Source organism: Schistocerca nitens, chromosome 1 (assembly GCF_023898315.1).
Source record: "Schistocerca nitens isolate TAMUIC-IGC-003100 chromosome 1, iqSchNite1.1, whole genome shotgun sequence".
NCBI classification, from domain to species: domain Eukaryota; kingdom Metazoa; phylum Arthropoda; class Insecta; order Orthoptera; family Acrididae; genus Schistocerca; species Schistocerca nitens.
Genome location: NC_064614.1, coordinates 1159483282 through 1159504648, shown reverse-complemented (window position 1 = coordinate 1159504648; position 21367 = coordinate 1159483282). Strand labels below are relative to the sequence as shown.

General features: G+C 42.9%; 1 protein-coding gene across 1 annotated transcript in view; it reads left to right on the top strand.

The window, feature by feature from the left end:
• Positions 1-8499: 8499 nt before the first annotated feature.
• The window catches only part of LOC126232800 (EGFR adapter protein-like), a 439734-nt gene continuing 426866 nt past the window's right edge, over positions 8500-21367 (top strand). Inside the window, exon 1 of the mRNA XM_049942821.1 lies at positions 8500-8579. Coding sequence (XP_049798778.1) covers positions 8502-8579 — 78 coding nt within the window. The 5' untranslated portion in view covers positions 8500-8501. The remainder of the gene's footprint in view (positions 8580-21367) is intronic.

Here is a 21367-nt window from a genome sequence, read left to right as displayed (position 1 = left end):
AAACCATATTGAATTCCAGTATTACCGATGGTGGGCGACACGGACTTGTAAGTCATTTTCAGCCAGGTGTATAACATAGTGTACGTAGAAAATGTGAAGAACCCAGTTTAACTTTCCGAAACTTATTGTCTGTATTGTATATATTTATGGTAATCTGGGTTAATAAACTTCTCTAGTAAAAATATTACATTATTCACACTCTCAATGTTAGAAAACTTTTCCAGAAATCAGCAATCCATCCATTTCTAGCCACTGCTGTCTTGTTGTGAATACTGCGTGTAAGGTCGTTCGTCTTGGACACTTCAAACGCTGTGCATCGCAGATTGTTAACTGACATTACGGAAAAAAGACGGTCGAAAAATTTTCTTCTTTTCAGGTAAAAATGACTGAAGCCCTCCAAGTACCTTCTGTTGAGTTTAGCACGTAGATTTTTCTCCAAACTTCTCCTCCTCAACATATTCAGTGGAATTCGATAGATGGGTGCAGCAGATTTGGAACCCATGCCTCCGTCACTGCCCGAATTGCTCTCTCTATGTCATGTGGTTTCCATGATGGGCTCTCCTTTGCGCTTGTTTGTGTACACTATCCGTGTAATTCCTTTTATTATTTAATAGTACTGATTATTACTATTAGGTAAGTATTATGTTTCTGGTTAATTATTAATAGTATGATTCATCGCCTGTTATAGTTACGGTTGATATTTTTTCACATAAATAACATCAAAAACAGAAGATTTTGCTTTCTTGGTCATCCACAGCCTCTGTTTAGTAAAAGAATACATTGTCCTTGTAGGCTCTGTTGTACTTCATTAAAATCGTGCTAATAGCAAGACTTTAATAAAGCTAAATACAATTTACAACGGACAATGTATTCTTTTGTTAGAAACAGGTTTATTTCTGTGACTGGTGTTGAACGACCCGTCGACAGCGCGGCCATTAGAGAAGGAGCAGAAGCTTGGATTAGGGGATGTGGGAAAGAAAACTGGACATGCGCTTTCAAAGGAACCATCTCCGTAGTTGCCTGTAGCTGTTTAGGGTCATCACAGAATATCTTCATCAGGATGGCCGAACGGGGGTTTAAACTGTCGTGTTCCGGATGAGAGTTTGTGCTCGTCTGAACGCCTTTCCACAAAAGTTATTAGTACTTGACGTCTCGCTCCGATTAACCTGTCGTGGATATCGCAATTTGTAGTCAACTTACACCTCTTTCATCACAATTATTCTTGAGTAGCTTGACTACATATGAGAATCTGTAATCAAACATGCAGACAGATCTCATATTACATCTGGAAACCGTACAAACATGACAACGAGACAGAGCAATATCCTGTCTTTTCAAAAGGTTATGCATAACCGAGGGGGCTTTCTGTGACAGCTCTGTGAGGTTCCCATGTGACTAAAGCACTACGCGGACTCACAAATTGAAATGACAGTCATGCTGCCCGCCCTTCCCCTACTAATAAGTGATGTGAAATAGAGTGAACACGTAAAATTTGCAGTCGGTAGATTTGTTGGAAGTTTTCCGACTTGTTAGACTACAAGTGTCCCGTATCAAACTGTTCGTCTCTACTTGTTACCTCAATATGCTTCCTCAGATTGGCCTACAAAAACTACAGAAGCTACAGCGCATGTACGTCGAGCGAGTTTTTCAACATTCTCGCGTTCTCTTCGCACAAATCATAAGTTCTAGAGAAAAAAAATGAATACGAACTTTTTTGTAGGAAATTTAATACAGTTTAATTTTGTACTGCGACGCGTCTTCGCTGCATGGTGCGGTTTTCCAAGAAAAACGTAGATAAGGGATATTAAGTGTGTTCTATCTCGGAAACCATTCGGAATAGGGCATACGCCCATATGAAATTTTTTGTTCAGAATCACTAATACTATCACCCCTCAAACTATGTACCTTTCCTCCTGACTCACCCTGTGTATGAAATATAAATATGCTATCGGCTGACACCCAGGGAAGGGAAATCATAGTCACAAGTCATTTGACAAGTCGATGCCCAGTAACGCAGCCTGCCGACTCTGGTTGAACCACTGTTGTCTCTCAGCTGTATACAGGGCAATACTGTGATGGTTATACAAAATTTCAGGGATGATGGAGAGAGGTAACTGTATCTGTAGTGGACTGTTAAGGCAGTCAGTCCACAGTGAAGTAGCCGAAAGGGCACGCGTCAACTCACGCCGTCTGGCGTTAAGTCTGGAACAGGAGTCGTAATGAATGTGATAAAGAAAAGAACGTAGCTACTAGAACACTTAACTTTTATATTGTCCTTTGGTATACAGCATTCTGGATGATACAAGTGAGACTCTATCTGGAGGTACATGCAACGTTACAAATGGTTAATGGCGCCTTGCTAGGTCGTAGCCATTAACTTAGCTGAAGGCTATTCTAACTGTCTCTCGGCAAATGAGAGAAAGGCTTCGTCAGTCTAGTCGCTAGCAAAGTCGTCGTACAACTGAGGCGAGTGCTAGTCCGTCTCTCGAGACCTGCCTTGTGGTGGCGCTCGGTCTGCGATCCTGACAGTGGCGACACGCGGGTCCGACATGTACTAATGGACCGCGGCCGATTTAAGCTACCACCTAGCAAGTGTGGTGTCTAGCGGTGACACCACAGTATCAGTCTAAGGAACGTGGGTTGGAAACGAAAGAGTCGAAAATTATAAGAGAAAATCGTTCTCATTTCTCTGACAGTGAACCTCTTTAATGCAAACGCTTTACTTCCCATATTTTAGGAGGAGTTAGTATGGACCAATCCAAGAAAAAGTGTCCAGCAAACATGGGCTCTAAGGCGCATACCTTCACAGCTATGAGACCTTATTCTTCTTTGCTGCTGTGGAACACATCTCTTCTACTGAAGAAGAGTTCGTAGCTCCAAAGGTATGCATTTTAGCGCCCATGTTTACTGACAGTTTTTATTTGTTTTGGTCGATACTCCCGCTTCCCAATATGTGGAAAGCGAAGACCTTGCAGTAGAAGAGATATACTGTTAGCGGTATCAGAACAATTATCGCTTATAACACTCGACTCCGTAGTTTCCGGACTAGGATTCGTTACCTCAGATTGATACATTTACTCTTCCCCATCATCCCTTAAAGTTTGTAACTGTATCAGGGAATCACGCTGTATATTGGACTGTTGGTGATGTTGATCGTTTTCGGACCAGTTATGACACAAGTATGTGTCATGAAAAGAAACTCATCTGACAGTAGCTCACTGACAACTAAGTCATAAATAATTTTTGCGCCTTGAACTAACGATACATGCACACTATATATGCTGTGAAAGAAGCCTAGGTCCACTCACGCCAGGTGCCAATGCGCTGCCCAGTATGCTCAGTATATTTTTCTTGTCAACCGATGTTGTAATAAACTGCGCCTTATGTATGATTTGAAAGATATTGGGCCTTGTAAAGTTGGCGTTGGCTAATCGAAACTTCAGAGTTACAACATTCGCACTAAACCATAGATGATGAAAGACGAAAACATCAACGGTTTTAGCTCGTACCAAATTAATCACGACAGTTCATACCTAATGGTCACCATGACCTCATTGTGACGACACTATAGTGACGAATGCAAACATGTACCTCTTATGATGGTTGGCATTAGTAAATCAACAATACTTCTGCAGTGGATAATGGCCTTCCATGAAGCTGGAACTCGCCCCACATTTGTCAGTAAACTAACTGCAATGGAAGCTGTCATTTCATTATTGTTAGATTTCATTATTGTTAGATTTCAGCTATGATTCATCTTGCACTTTCCCATTACGTACAGAGTATTTAATGGAAATGTTTTACCATCAATATCTGTGTAGAATCAGCAGCTGCCGCTAGACGAAATAAGAAAGGCACAGAAAGAAGACTACAAGTAGACCTCATCTGAAAGCGAAGACACTTCTAGCTGTCGAGGGTAACAACTACGCGTGATTGAAATACTGAAGGCAACGAGAACTGTCAAATTGCTAGGTATCAGACGTTTCACATATACTCCTGGAAATGGAAAAAAGAACACATTGACACCGGTGTGTCAGACCCACCATACTTGCTCCGGACACTGCGAGAGGGCTGTACAAGCAATGATCACACGCACGGCACAGCGGACACACCAGGAACCGCAGTGTTGGCCGTCGAATGGCGCTAGCTGCGCAGCATTTGTGCACCGCCGCCGTCAGTGTCAGCCAGTTTGCCGTGGCATACGGAGCTCCATCGCAGTCTTTAACACTGGTAGCATGCCGCGACAGCGTGGACGTGAACCGTATGTGCAGTTGACGGACTTTGAGCGAGGGCGTATAGTGGGCATGCGGGAGGCCGGGTGGACGTACCGCCGAATTGCTCAACACGTGGGGCGTGAGGTCTCCACAGTACATCGATGTTGTCGCCAGTGGTCGGCGGAAGGTGCACGTGCCCGTCGACCTGGGACCGGACCGCAGCGACGCACGGATGCACGCCAAGACCGTAGGATCCTACGCAGTGCCGTAGGGGACCGCACCGCCACTTCCCAGCAAATTAGGGACACTGTTGCTCCTGGGGTATCGGCGAGGACCATTCGCAACCGTCTCCATGAAGCTGGGCTACGGTCCCGCACACCGTTAGGCCGTCTTCCGCTCACGCCCCAACATCGTGCAGCCCGCCTCCAGTGGTGTCGCGACAGGCGTGAATGGAGGGACGAATGGAGACGTGTCGTCTTCAGCGATGAGAGTCGCTTCTGCCTTGGTGCCAATGATGGTCGTATGTGTGTTTGGCGCCGTGCAGGTGAGCGCCACAATCAGGACTGCATACGACCGAGGCACACAGGGACAACACCCGGCATCATGGTGTGGGGAGCGATCTCCTACACTGGCCGTACACCACTGGTGATCGTCGAGGGGACACTGAATAGTGCACGGTACATCCAAACCGTCATCGAACCCATCGTTCTACCATTCCTAGACCGGCAAGGGAACTTGCTGTTCCAACAGGACAATGCACGTCCGCATGTATCCCGTGCCACCCAACGTGCTCTAGAAGGTGTAAGTCAACTACCCTGGCCAGCAAGATCTCCGGATCTGTCCCCCATTGAGCATGTTTGGGACTGGATGAAGCGTCGTCTCACGCGGTCTGCACGTCCAGCACGAACGCTGGTCCAACTGAGGCGCCAGGTGGAAATGGCATGGCAAACCGTTCCACAGGACTACATCCAGCATCTCTACGATCGTCTCCATGGGAGAATAGCAGCCTGCATTGCTGCGAAAGGTGGATATACACTGTACTAGTGCCGACATTGTGCATGCTCTGTTGCCTGTGTCTATGTGCCTGTGGTTCTGTCAGTGTGATCATGTGATGTATCTGACCCCAGGAATGTGTCAATAAAGTTTCCCCTTCCTGGGACAATGAATTCACGGTGTTATTTCAATTTCCAGGAGTGTATTTGTGGAATGATGAATAGTCTTTGATCGTGTGGAGGTCTTACTTTCAGTAAACGCTTGTCACTTAATTCAGATACTTTGCTTAGTAAAAGATTAATAAGAAGGACAACTGAAGTTGCCATCCAGCTATCAGCGATGGGTGTATACGCTGTTACCCAACTGACTATATAAACACATCCAGCAGGTGTTTCGCCCAGCGACGCTCCTCCGTCAACAAAGAAAAAACTGATCCATTGTAAGGTAGTATGTTCCTCAGTTGGTTAGTTTTTACGTGTTGCATGAGTCACTTGCACTCTGCATGATAATATGAAATATGCATATGGCATTACTGGCCTGGATTTTTTTGGTCGCATGGCGCAAGTCTTTTCGTGTGACGCCACTTCGGCGACTTGCGTGTCGATGATGATGAGGGCAACACACACCCACACACAGCCCCGAGCGGACGAGGCTGGGAATCGAAACCGAGGTCAAGTGATTGAGAGTCAGCAACGCTAACAAGCTGCGGACCGTGTATGATAATGATGTGCAACGATCAAGTGTTCACATTAACAACTTAATTTGGTCTTACATATGACTGCGTGGTGCTGTTTCCTGGCAACGTAACATGTTAGTCATTAATGCATAGTTTATAAAGCAGAAGTAAATAATTCTTTTGCAGTTAACAAGCTTAAAATTTCTGGATATAAATTCTTATATGTAGTAAGATACGCCAATATAGAACTGTTTCAGTTTACTTTTAAATTTTGCTTTTCTAAGTGGCAGGCATATATATCGTTGGCTAAACGACCAGTTTTAGCATCAGTATGATGGTACCCTGTTTCATTTTTCCCGGCGTTTTTATTATCCACTTCAGTATTCCTTGTGTTCTGTTATTAGTGTAAGAAATTTCTGCTGAGGACTTTGTATTGCTTTGCTGATAAAATTCCTGACTCCTTAATGTGACACATTGCACCACTTATTATTATTATTACTACTACGGAACGCTTTTGTTTACTTAAAATATCTAAAAAAATAAATTACTCTAGAATACAATTACATATGACATTACTGATTAAAAAGAAGCAAAGTTTGATCTCTCAGTATTTTTTCCTCTCTGAAACTTGCAGTGACACAAGGCGCAAATGTGAGAAGTGAGCTGTGGAGGATATTTTCGATTTAACTTGTCATCAAAATGTAAACCACACCTCACTCTGCTTGTTTTGAACTGAAAACTCCACGGATTTTGATTTCTCACATCAGAGTATGTACACTCCTGGAAATTGAAATAACACCGTGAATTCATTGTCCCAGGAAGGGGAAACTTTATTGACACATTCCTGGGGTCAGATACATCACATGATCACACTGACAGAACCACAGGCACATAGACACAGGCAACAGAGCATGCACAATGTCGGCACTAGTACAGTGTATATCCACCTTTCGCAGCAATGCAGGCTGCTATTCTCCCATGGAGACGATCGTAGAGATGCTGGATGTAGTCCTGTGGAACGGCTTGCCATGCCATTTCCACCTGGCGCCTCAGTTGGACCAGCGTTCGTGCTGGACGTGCAGACCGCGTGAGACGACGCTTCATCCAGTCCCAAACATGCTCAATGGGGGACAGATCCGGAGATCTTGCTGGCCAGGGTAGTTGACTTACACCTTCTAGAGCACGTTGGGTGGCACGGGATACATGCGGACGTGCATTGTCCTGTTGGAACAGCAAGTTCCCTTGCCGGTCTAGGAATGGTAGAACGATGGGTTCGATGACGGTTTGGATGTACCGTGCACTATTCAGTGTCCCCTCGACGATCACCAGTGGTGTACGGCCAGTGTAGGAGATCGCTCCCCACACCATGATGCCGGGTGTTGTCCCTGTGTGCCTCGGTCGTATGCAGTCCTGATTGTGGCGCTCACCTGCACGGCGCCAAACACACATACGACCATCATTGGCACCAAGGCAGAAGCGACTCTCATCGCTGAAGACGACACGTCTCCATTCGTCCCTCCATTCACGCCTGTCGCGACACCACTGGAGGCGGGCTGCACGATGTTGGGGCGTGAGCGGAAGACGGCCTAACGGTGTGCGGGACCGTAGCCCAGCTTCATGGAGACGGTTGCGAATGGTCCTCGCCGATACCCCAGGAGCAACAGTGTCCCTAATTTGCTGGGAAGTGGCGGTGCGGTCCCCTACGGCACTGCGTAGGATCCTACGGTCTGGGCGTGCATCCGTGCGTCGCTGCGGTCCGGTCCCAGGTCGACGGGCACGTGCACCTTCCGCCGACCACTGGCGACAACATCGATGTACTGTGGAGACCTCACGCCCCACGTGTTCAGCAATTCGACGGTACGTCCACCCGGCCTCCCGCATGCCCACTATACGCCCTCGCTCAAAGTCCGTCAACTGCACATACGGTTCACGTCCACGCTGTCGCGGCATGCTACCAGTGTTAAAGACTGCGATGGAGCTCCGTATGCCACGGCAAACTGGCTGACACTGACGGCGGCGGTGCACAAATGCTGCACAGCTAGCGCCATTCGACGGCCAACACCGCGGTTCCTGGAGTGTCCGCTGTGCCGTGCGTGTGATCATTGCTTGTACAGCCCTCTCGCAGTGTCCGGAGCAAGTATGGTGGGTCTGACACACCGGTGTCAATGTGTTCTTTTTTCCATTTCCAGGAGTGTAGTTTGGACTCTTCTGTCACACATGTCTTCATGATCCAACAAGTGCTTACGGTGCTGTTTACAAAGAGTATTCAAAGCACAGTTACGTGTATTTAGGTGAGATATCAAATTATATATATCTCAGGCAAGTAGACACATTTCTGAATGTCTACTTCGAAACATACTCGTAATGCATATGTACTGTAGCTTTCTTTTTTAAGTGGTTGCAATTTTAGCTACTTATACATTTCATTACTATGTGTGTGAATCAGGCAATTTGAATCAGATGTCCAAGGTACTATTACATGAACCACGTAGCGAAACGAGTCGTTTACTAATGATGACTTCTGAATAGCTATGGAGTAATATAATTTATCTGCTTAAAACGATCGCGCAGGTTTCACGTAAGTGAAGTTATTAACATCGTCTTTTCTGTTGCAGTACATGGGTTCATTTCCCGTGTCGGGACAGGACCACGCCAGCCGTGCCGAGTACATGAGATCGCAGTTACTACGTATGAGGGTAAGTCTATTTCCTGTCATATGCTCGTTAATGACAGTTTTTTCCTTTGTGTTAACGTACTGTAATCCAATTTTGTCGTTCTAGCGGAACTTAACACATGGTTATGTATATCTGTGTTGCTAGTAATACGTTCTTGATCAGTTTATCAGACCCAATACGCACATTGGGGAGAAATTTTTAATGTTTCTAGAATATTATGTTTCACAAAAATCATGACTGGCTAAGCAGCTACAATCAGTTGTCATTCCAAATGCTTGCGGAGTTCTGTTGCTTTACCGATTGATTAATGCGCTTCTTAATGCTTGAGGAAAGTGTTTTGATTGTGAAACTGGTAGTACGTATTTTAATAAAGTAGAGACATAAAGCTGTTGCACCAAATCATGATTTTTGAAAAAATATTAAAAAGTTGTAAATTATTGTCTCCTAAAAATAAGATTACGTATTCTTTTGTAGTCTGTTTGTTATTATGTGTGTTGATCATCGTAATGATTATCTTTTGTACACAGATAGCAGAGTTCAGAACATACGACTAAGTTGAACTGTTAAATAAAATTGTAGATATCGATGAATACAGCCCAGACACCTAAATACATACCAAGTTCCAACAAACTGCTTGTCAGAGGTAGAATGTCATTTTGTTAAAGCATTTTACTGAAAGAAACTCTTTAGTATTGAAATGTGCAGATGATATGATTAAAGAACTGTACAAGAAATTGAACTTTGAAATTCAAGAATGCTATCGAACTCCGTGCAACTAGAGCTTCTAAGCGTTGCGGCAGAGATTTAGAGAGGGTTTGGATGTGTTTAAACCTCTCTGCGCCATTTATGTACGAGTTCGCTGTTCGTCCACTTATTCGTCGCACTAGGAAGAAAACGATCTACATCTACATAGGTACTCCGCAAGCCACCGTACGTTGCTGAATGGTCAGCAGCATGGTTGTTCCCTTTTAATGCAACAAATAAGTGGAGAACAACAATGTACACGAAGTTAAGTGGTCTGGCTGGCCGAGTAGGCAGTGCCAAACAATCTTCTTGGAAGAGGAATAAAATGTTCTCGGGTTTCCAACCACGTCAGTTGCTTAAAACTACACGAGCTTTTGGCCAAACACTCCTTGGCCATTGTCAAGTCATACCACTCGACAATGGCCAAGGGGTGCTTGGCCGAAAGCTCGTGTAGTTTTAAGCAGTTGACGCAGTTGGAAACCCGAGAAAACTTTATTCAATGTTATCGCCGCAAGACACTGCATTCATTCTTGGAAGATGGTTTGCATATTTCTCGACATATATAGCCGAGCATCCTGGGATTACGTTCCTGAAATGTGAAGTATGAAATGCCCGAAGAAATGCGCCAACTTCTTCATTTAAGAGTAGCACTTCAACTATTTCTATAAAATATGCCAATCCCTGTCTTCCCCTACTGTTTTAAATGTCTATCGCTGCCTCAAGTAACATGGAAGTTTGTCTCGTGCAGCGAGCGGTCTGTACGTCAAGTCACATTGGAGACTGCAGAAGGCTTGTCCAGTCAGCTAACGTGGAGATGGCTAACTGGAAGTTTGAAAAAGTTTTGGAACTCGGTCGCGAAATAATCAAACAAAGACAAGACCTGATTAACTACAGCATCTAATTTCACGTCCGAGAAAGAATTGGATTACGACTTACACTACTGCTGACTGCACTACTCCTATGGAAGGAGGTACGCTAAGTATGAGCGCGAGCAGAGGCAGAGCGAATACTACAAGTCCCGGGACTGAGCTACACAGACGTCCCTCCTTGACCGCTGTCTGTTCTGAACTCTCTCCGCCCTGAGGGGTACTGTGTGACCATACGTGGTCACTGCCAACGCACTGCCATGCCTTGCGGTCCTCCACGTGAGCTCACGTGACACATCGTGAGCCTACATAACATTTTCGGCCAACGCCCAGACCAATGCCTTTTCTGTAGCGTCTCCGTTGTACTCTGAGTTCAACCTAGAAAACTTATTCGTGCTGGCTGCTGTACTGTTGCCATTCAGGTGTTGCATTTTTTTAAATATGCGACAAGTTATTCCCCGATGGCTTTACACATGTCCTAGCATCATGCGTCTTCTTCCACTCAGCGTTTTTCACTGACTTCCTCATCTATTCTGCGTAAGACCTGTCTTCTGAGTTCACAAAATTTTTAACGTCCTTCCGCAGCACACTTCGAAATTCTTCAAGTATCTATTTTTTCGTTTTTTTTTTTTTTCACACTCCATGTATCACCTTTCAGTACTGTTTTTCAGGTCCTAGGTACACTTTCAGAAATTTCTACGTTTAATTAAGGCCTATCTTTGATTTTTAGTAGGCTTCTTTTTGCTTGTAATGCCTTATTTGCAGTAACAGTCCAATCCTCTTATATCATTCGTTTCAGATGCACCATTATGTCTTCATTTCTTCTGCAACGAGGTTCCCGGTTTGGTTGTTAAATTATCGTTAACATAGTTTCTCTACTGATAATTACGTTCGCCTTTCATTGGTTAACAGTCAGTCAACAGTCTGATATCACTGGACTGTTTGTTCCATCACCAGGTGTTCTAAATCTTCCTCACTTCCACTGGGGATGATAGTTATCATCGAATCTTGTGAAGGCTCTAAAACCTCCTTGTAGTTGCTGTTGTTCGCATTGCCCTAAATATATAGGATTTCAGGTCACATTTGATGTCCGATAGAGTTCCAAACTATTATATTAGCCGTTTGTGAACTATGCTGCTGAAAAATGGTGGCTATCAGACCTCTCTAATATTTTTTTCATTGTTGTTTGCAGTACATACTTGTTCGCTGCGGTTCATAACGTAGAATCACCATTTTATTACTTAGGTGGTACATCAGCTGAGTCTAAACCTTCTGTAGTAAATGCAGAACACACAGTGGTTATTACACTCATGGTAACTGAAAACAAAAACATTTTTTTCCGATTAATGAGGGCGTAAAGATGAAACATAATTAAAGGAAGACGTCGTTGGCCAAACACACCAGTATAATGGCAAATCACCTTTTTTGACGACGCTGTTTTAGATAGAAAAACAGATTCAACGTGGTTAACGAATTATCTTGAGATCCAAAACTACAGTGCATAACGCAGATGGTGAAAGAGGCTAGCATACAACAATAAACCACGCGAAGTATACAAGTTATGCCTCAAGATAAACTACGTTGTCAGCCAAGTAACGTTTTCGTATGCTAGAGGCCTCACGGGAGTGAAAACTAACTTCCTGATGTTAAAATAAATAAAACAGACTGAAATGTGACATTAATACACATTAAGTGTTACAAAATGAGATTCAAAACCTTTGAAGACCGTCGACATTTTCTAGATCCGTATTGACTGGATGTCCATAGAGGTTCTCTTCGAGGAAATTCATAATGTTCGAACATAATATGTGTTCCATGATACTGCTGCATATCGAAGTTAATAATATGGGCTTGTAAATTAGTGGGTTACTTGTACTGCCTTCCTTGAATATGCTTATGACCTTTGCAGCTTTGTCGTCTTTGGGTACGGATATTTAGTCGAGGGAGCGGTTACATATCAGGGTTAAGTATGCAGCTGTTACACCAGCATATTCTGAAAACTACCTAATTAGTATACAGTCTACACTGAAAGCAACCTAATTAGTATACAGTCTGGATCGGAAGACTTGCTTTTATTTATTGAAGTTGCTTTTACTACTCCGAGGGTATCTATTTCCAAGTTACTCATGTTGTCAGCTGTTTTTGTTTCGGATTCTTGAATACTTATTTTTTCGTTTTTGGCAAAGTAATTTCGAAAGGCTGTGTTTGTAACAATTCTGTAGCAGCAATGTCGTCGATAGTATTTCCAGGGCTATGTGCAGAGAAGGCATTTATTGTGTCCTGCGCTTAGCACGCTTCACATACGCCAAAATCTCTTTGGATTTGCTGCTAGGTTTTGAGGCGAAGTTTCGCTGTGGAAAATATTACAAACATCTCACGTTGAAGTCTACGCAAAATTTCGGGCTTCTGGAAAAGATCGCCGATCTTGGAGATTTTGCGTGCGTTCGAATTTGGTATGCTTTTTCGTTGTTTCTGAAATAGTGTTCTGACCCGTTTTGTGTACCAAAGAAATCAGCTCCGTTGTTTGTTAGTTTATTTGGTATAAATCTCTCAGCTTCTGTCGAAAGTATTTCTTTCAATTCAAGCCACATCTGGTCTACATTTGCATTGTTAGTTTGGAAAGAGTGGAAACTCTCTCTCAGGAAGGCGTCAAGCGAATTTTTATCTGAGTTGATAAGAGGTCAAGTACGTTTTCACAACCTTTTACTATTCGAGTGGGCTCATGAACTAACTGCTCGAGATAATTTTCAGAGAATGCGTTTAGCACAGTTTCGGACGACGTTTTGTGAATACTTCAGGATTAAAACAAGCATTTTCGCTAACGTATGGAGGGTAAGTTAAAGTCACCACCAACTATAATTGAATGAGTCGGGTACGTGTTTGAAATTAGACTCAAGTTTTCTTTGAAACTTTCAGCAATTGTTTCAACAGAGTTGGGTGGTCGGTAAAAGGATGCAATTATTATTTTATTCCATTTGCCAAGAACGACCTGTAGCAATACTAACACAAAGGAACTATTTGCTTCAGTTTCGCTACAAGATAAACTAATAGTAATAGTAACATACACGCCACCACCAACTGTATTAAACGTAAAAATTTCGGCTGAACTTATCTCCGCCTTTGGCGAGCATTCAGTGCCTATAACGATTTGAGCCTCAGTGCTATCCGTTAGCGCTTGGAGATTAGTTACTTTCGCAACACAGCTACGACAAGTTTCGTAACTCTGAAACGACGCAGTTTTCGATAAATTTGTCTATTTATGAAATTAGAGAAGATAAAATTTTCAACAAAGTAGCTCTGAGTCACGTATCTCGACAGGCCAGATGTATGACACGTAGTGAATGTTGAAGTCAGCGTTGTTTCGGGCGCCTCATTATGCTATGAAGTTCGTTCAAACGACAATATGAAAACTCTCATCACTCGTACGATTGAAAGGTTTTTTAATGACTTATGAAAATGACATAATAACTGTGAGTTATTTGGCATTTGGTAATAACAGTTATTATCCTAATATTATATTATTATTATTATTATTGTTGGCGGATTTTCCCTAAAAGGAAATCGTTAAGCTTATGACTTTGAAGGCTTGTTCTTCTTGTCCTTCCAGTACTCCTTCATTCTCTTGGAGAGGGCCTCTTTTCTCTCCTCAGACCATTCTTGTTTGGTCCGCTGTTTTAGCGCTTCTGACTTTACTTCCCAATTGTCTATGTGTTTTCGGAAGGTGCATCTGTCTGTGGTGTTTGTGGTGCCAATTGCTTGTAGGTCTTTTCGGACTCCTTCCATCCAGGGTGTCGAGACTTTAAGTGTCTTGATGTGTTCTAGAATTTTCTTGGTGAGTCTTGTTTCAGGGAGTCTATCTAAATGTCCGTAGAATTTAAGGCGCCTTTTTCTCATATCGTTCTCGACGTTCGAATATGCTTCTACTGTTGAGTTCTTCTGGTGTGGGTCTTCCTCCTAAAATTTTCCTCACGATTTTGCGTTCTTCTTTTTTGATTTCTTCAATTTTGATTTTCCTGTTATTATTATTCCTAATATTATATTATTAATTCAATAATTTTAAAGAAATTTTCAACATGTTTCATTCAAACTGACAGATTAAAACTGTGTGCCGGATCGAGACGCAAACTCGGGACCTTTGCCCATTAACTGCTATACTTTGTGGTACACTCGGGGAATACGCTGGTAAGCATCATCATTTGTCGATGGCAGAGAAGCGATGTTGACAGTTGTTCGGAATGCCGATTTGATGTAGTTTCTGTATCTCAGGTGGTTCAGAGACTCTCCGCTTACACCACCGTACAAGCTGATAACGCATCTTCTACCACACTCCACTGTGGTGTTCAGATATTTAAATATTTTTATTTTATTTTTATTTTTTGCTATCAGTCTACTGACTGGTTTGATGCGGCCCGCCAGCAATTCCTCTCCTGTGCTGACCTCTTCATCTCAGAGTAGCACTTGCAACCTACGTCCTCAATTATTTATTCGATATATTCCCACCTCTGTCTTCCTCTACAGTTTTTGCCCTCTACAGCTCCCTCTATTACCATGGAAGTCATTCCCTCATGTCTTAACGGATGTCTTTTCATCATGTCCCATATCCTTATCAGTGTTTTTCACATATACTTTCCTCTCCGATTCTGCGCTGATCATCGTCATTCCTTACCTTATCAGTCCACCTAATTTTCAACATTTGTCTGTAGCACCACATCTCAAATGCTTCGATTCTCTTCTGTTCCGGTTTTCCCACAGTGCATGTTTCACTGCCATACAATGCTGTACTCCAGACGTACATTCTCAGAACTTTCTTCATCAAATTAAGGCCGATGTTTGATATTAGTAGACTTCTCCACTGCTAGTCGGCTTTCGAACTCCTCCTTTCTCCGTCCGTCATTGGTTATTTTACTGCCTAGGTAGCAGAACTCCTTAACTTCATCTACTTCGTGGCAACCAAGCTTGATGTTAAGATTCTCGCTGTTCTCATTTCTACTACTTATCATTACCTTCGTCTTTCTTCGATTTACTCTCAAACCGTACTCTGTACTCATTAGACTGTTCATTCCGTTCAGAAGATCATGTAATTCTTCTTCACTTTCACTCAGGCTAGGGATGTCATCAGCGAATCGTATCGTTGATATCATTTCACCTTGAATTTTAATTCCTTTCCTGAACCTTACTTTTATTTCCATCATTGCTTCATAATTGTGTAGATTGGACAATAGGAGCGAAAGTCTATATCCCTGTCTCACACCCTTTTTAATACGAGCACTTCGTTCTTGGTCGTCCACTCTTACTATTCCCTCTTGGCTGTTGTACATATTGTATATGACTCTCCTCTCTCTTCAGCTTATCCCTACTTTTCTCAGAATTTCGAACATCTTCTACCATTTCACAGTGTGGAACAGTTTTTCCAGGTCGAAAAATCCTATGAACGTCTCTTGATTTTTCTGTTAGTCTTGCTTCCATTATTAACCGCAACGTCAGAATTGCCTCTCTCGTGCCTTTATTTTTTCCTAAAGCCAAACTGATCATTATTTAGCGCATCCTCAATTTTCTTTTCTATTCTTCTGTATATTATTCTTGTAAGCGACTTGGATCCATGAGCTGTTAAGCTGGTTATACGGTATTTCTCCCACCTGTTAGCTCTTGATATCTTCGGAATTGTGTGGATGATACTTTTCCGAAAGTCAGATAGTATGTATAGTATGTCGCCAGACTCATACATTCTACACACCAACTTGAATAGTCGTTTTGTTGCCACTTCCCCAAGTGATTTTAGAAATTCTGATGGAATGTTATCTATCCGTTCTGCCTTATTTGATCTTAAGTCCTTCATAGCTCTTTTAAATTCTGATTCTAACACTGGATCCCCTATCTGTTCTAAATCGACTCCTGTTTCTTCTTCTATCACATCGGATATATGTTCCCCCTCATAGAGGCTTTCAGTGTATTCTTTCCAGTTATACACACTCTTCTCAGCATTTAGAAGTGGAATTCTCGTTGCACTCTTAATGTTATCTTCAGCTTGCGACGTCGGCATCTATACCTGAACTATCGGTGTCGGTGTTGGTTTGCTGTCCGCCCTAACTTTCTGTTCATAACGAATCCTATTCACGTTATACCATTTTCTGCTGCTGTTGATATGACCATATACTCATCGACCAGAAATAGCTGTCTCCACTTCACTTCACTTACCCCCACTATATCTAGATTGTGCCTTTGCATTTTCCTTTTCCGATTTTCTAGTTTCCCTACCACGTTCAAGCTCCTGACATTCCACCCTCCGAACCATAGAACGTTATCCTTCCGTTGATTATTGAATCTCTTTCTCATGGTAAGCTCCCTCTTGGCAGTCCCCTCACGGAGATCCGAAATGGGGAAGGTTCCGGAATCTTTTGTCAATCATCATGATACTTCTTCAGTTACTGGCAACATGTCCTCCGGATACACGTTACGTGTCTTTAATGCAGTGGTTTCCATTTCCTTCTGCGTCCTCGTGCCTTTGATCATTGCTGATTCTTCCTCCTTTAGGGACAGTTTCCCACACCTAGGACAAGAGTGTGACCTGAATCTCCATCCACTTCTCCGCTGTCGTTGACAAGGCCATTGGAAAATGAGTGGTGACTTTTTATGCTGGACGTCTTCAGCCACCAACGCAGATTATTAATCAAAAATTAAGCAGCGGTGGGATTCGAACCCGGTACTAAAGACGTCTTTGATTATGAATCACCCCTAGACCACGGGTGCAAATGCAATATTTGTATGTTATGTTAAATATCTGTATGTTTTGTTCCTCAGTGTAGTGATGTATCTCGCCTTACGGCCGGCCGCGGTGGCCGTGCGGTTCTAGGCGCTGCAGTCCGGTACCGCGGGACTGCTACGGTCGCAGGTTCGAATCCTGCCTCGGGCATGGATGTGTGTGATGTCCTTAGGTTAGTTAGGTTTAAGTAGTTCTAAGTCCTAGGGGACTGATGACCTAAGATGTTAAGTCCCATAGTGCTCAGAGCTATTCTATACCTCGCCTTACCCTGATTGTCTACAGCAGAAATAGGGTCGCAGGCCCTGACTGTATGTAATAACAGCATTTCTCTCCAGAAATGTGGCCAGTTCCATGAGGGAGTAAAACTGCTGTCGGTTTTCCCCTCTCCCTGGTTTTATTAATAAAATACATTATTTATTGAGGCCTGTTAGAATGACGAGAATGTCCACGTCTTTCCAAGCAACTACGACGGTTGAATATCTGTGGGCCAAAGTTAGTGCTGTGTTGATAGTCAAAGTATCAGGATCTTCCACAGCCTACTTGGAAAGTATGACTGCTTTGGCCAATTTTTCCACTAATATTCGTATCAAGCGGTCCTTGACCTTCGGATTAGAGAGGAATTTTACCTGAGCGACACGGATTACCAATGTTTCACAGAAGATTATTTCTGCAGAGCTGTGTTCCTGGGACCTTCTCGCTCTCGTTGCTGCTGGTGCTCATCTTGTCAGGGTAATCATCAAACAGCATATTAATCATGAATTGCACTTCGATTAATTAAAGAAAACGTAGCTACCACAGCTATCTGAAAATCTTTGCCCACTGTGGTTGCAGCACGCGGGCTGGGTGATGATGGTTGGTTTGTGGGGCGCTCAACTACGCGGTCATCAGCGCCCGTACAAAGTCCCACTTTTTACGCCCCAATTTTTTTTACACAGTCCAATCGATCCACTGTCACGAATGATGATGATGATGAGGAGGAGGAAACACAAACACCCAGTACACGGGCAGCGAAAATCCCAAACACGGCTGTGAATCGTGCCCGGACGCGTGGTGGGTGTGGGCAGTGCTGAGGGAGGGGGAAGGGGAGGGGGGAGGTCGTGATGGTTCCCATCTCAGCTTCGAAATCGTGCTATCCTCAATATTCACTAGACGCCAAGGGGGTTGGTCAGAAGAAAGCAAACCACTGAGACATATTTTATGGAAAATTTTATCCACTCTCTTTTCATAAATAATCTTCACCGAAAACAGAATCGTTTCCGAGCTTGAAAAACCCAAAAGGGACCCATATTTCGTAAATTATTTCAGTCCACTTCCGCCCCAAAATTAAGGGCAGAAAAATATTTTCTGGCGCATATAGTTTTGCTGTTTCACGACATACATGAGAATTCTATACAATTTTAATGGTGATCAAACGAGTTCCAGAAACAGTTCGTCCACAGTGATATTTCTACGTCTACATCATGATTTTCGAAGGATTCAACAATTTATTTAATTGATGAAAATAAGAGTTCACGAATTTTTGCCTTTTTTGTGGCGTGTAAGGAAAAAACGTTGTGCTGGCAATTCGGGTCCGCGCCGAAGATTTTTGTGAAAACTACGGGATAATATCATAAGAAGCGTTTCGTATTAATACGTAATTTAATTATTAATATCTTTAATACAGTATTTAGACAGAACAGAACAGACAACCGGAAGCTGTATTTTCGAAGGGCTACCTTCGTTATAGCTTTGCCCCGTTCTTTTCATTTCCTTTTGGACGTTGCATTCGGTCAGCAACGAACGTTTTAACGCTTTTTGTATTGCTTTCGAGTTGAGCTTTCCTCTGATTTGCATTTCTTGTAATTCCGAGCTAGTTTACAAGTGAGATGAAACAACTTTATTTTGTAATTTTCAATTTAATACAAATTTTCACTTAACACCAGCCAATATTGTGTCGTTTTGTGTCCCAGTAGTGTTCACACTATTCACAATTAAACTTTAATCACTGTCCTGGTTAAACGCGTTTCCGTGCTTCATCAGCTTATAGTTGTACACAAAGCTAATTCGTGAAAACCAAGCGCATGCCCTTGCACTAGAATGATGTTGTCGCATTAAAAACAAACTGCTCCCTAATTATCTGGCAATGTGATTTTCAACATTCTTCTATGGCACCACAACTGAAACACTTCGATTGTCTTGTGTTTCAGTTTTCTCACAGTCCGTGTTTCACTACCATACAATCCTGTGCTCCAAACGTATATTCTCAGAAATTTCTTCCTCAAAATAAGGCCTATGTTTTTTACTTGTTTAAGTCCTTGGCCAGGAATGCCCTTATTACCAGTGTTATTCGGCTTTTTTATGTCGTCCTTGCTCCGTCTACCATGAATTGCTTTGCTGCGTACTTAGCAGAATTCCTTAACTTCGTCTACGTCGTGACCACTGGTTTTCATGTTAAGTTTCTTGTTATTATCATTTCTGCCAACTAATAAGCTTCCCCTTTCTTCTGTTTACTCTCAGTCTGTGTTTATCTTGTGCCGTTAGGTCAGACGATAGAAATGCCACGTGCACGCTTAGAGTAGCAGATTGACAGTGACCAACTTTAAACAGAACTTGATTAATTTTCACACACATTTATTAAAATAATAAAAATCATAGAAATTACTTAACTTGATTCTGGATGCTGTTTACAATTGACAATCTGAAGTTCCTTTGGTCTTGGTACGTTAATCTTATTCTCACATATCTCTGATACTTGACAAAGTGTCTATACATTTCTCTTCATGGCTATGTACAGGAATATGATAATCTTATTAGGTGCAGACTGAAACTAGACTACAGACTGATGCAGACTGGTGCAGACAAATGCAGACTGACTAATCGGAGGTCTGTACACTCGTTATAAGACCTCGCGCGTTCAGGTATCACTGCGCGAGTGTGATCCGCGAGGAGAAAAGGTTCTACGTTAGTAGCAATCTCATTGGCTGTGAGACATATTAATACGCGGATCGGCGGAAGCAGAATTTGGTCCGTCTCTAAGACAGCGCCATCTCGTAGTGCGGAGACGGACGAGCGCTGCGCCTGCGCTGTTGTGCTTAGCGGGGGCGCGCTCTAGTGGGAAAGTTGTGTACGCGCTGACTACGCGGAACTTAGTACACAACTTAATTATTCTTCACTTTCGTTGCGGATAGCAGCGTCACCAGCGAATCTCTTCACCTTGAATTTTAATCCCTCCCTTGAGCCTTTCTTTTATTTCCTTCAATGCTTCTTCGATGTATAAATGGAACGATAATGACGATACACTGCATCCTTGTGTAATACTCTTTCTATTACTAACACTTTGTTCTTGGTCTTCCAAACCCATTCACTACTGGTTCTTTTACGAATGGTGTAACACCCATCTTTCCCTATAGCTTCCCTATAGTTGAAAAATTTCCTCTAATACTATAAAATTATCTGGAAGTTTAGGTGCAATCTACTGAATTTTTTCCGTGCAATGTTCTACTTGTGGGGCAGTGGAGACGATAAAAGCATCCGATAACCACGTTTGATCCACCTTTAAGACCTATCTTCACTCAAGTTTTACGAATTACGAATCTGTACCAATGTCACCAGGCAGTATTAACCTTACCAGATATTATTATATTTTTTTACGATTATAAGTACACCTCCTTCACTGCCGTCCAGCCTGTCTTTGCGATGTGCAACACATCCGGAATTTAATATTACCTTGCTGCTGATATGGGATATTGTAATATTGGATACAGTTTTACATTTTCTAACGACAAAGATAAAGTGACGGAGAACGAACAGGATGGAAAGACGATACTGCGTGAGTTCCTATGCACATTATTAGACACTTTTGCTACCATTCGAGCTTAGTGTGGAACAGTTTGCAACGCTCTTCCATCAGCTCTCTGTTATAAGAACTGCTCCCCACATTTTAATACTCACCTGGCCATCTTGTGACGTGTAACTCATTCGGCATTATCTTTCAGCATTTCTCAGCTCCGTCCTCTACCGCTACTCATCTTCGGGCAGCTTGCTTCGGAATTAGCTGGGAGACTCTTTCCGTGCTTCAACCCTCTTCCCCCCTTTCTCTCTCTTTCTCTCTCTTTCTCTCTCTCTCTCTCTCTCTCTTTCTTCCTCTCTTTGCGCTCTTCCTCTCCCTATCCCTCTCATTCTCTTTTATTCACTTATAAATAAGTCTTGAAAAGTTTTTCATTAACTTCTGAGGTACTTTCTTTTCTCCGCGAGGGATGATGAATATCTTTAGTCCAGCCTCCGACTGGCGTCTTCCTTTTCTCCCGAGCTACTTCTTCCCTGATGAGGTTCAAAGACGCGCTCAGGGGGAGGGTGGGAGGGCAAAAGGCACAGCGGGCTCCTCGAGCCGTGGATTAGTGTTTCGCTCAGTGCTGCTCGGCGGCTTTGTTTCAATTAGGGGCCAGGAATTTAAACGTGCC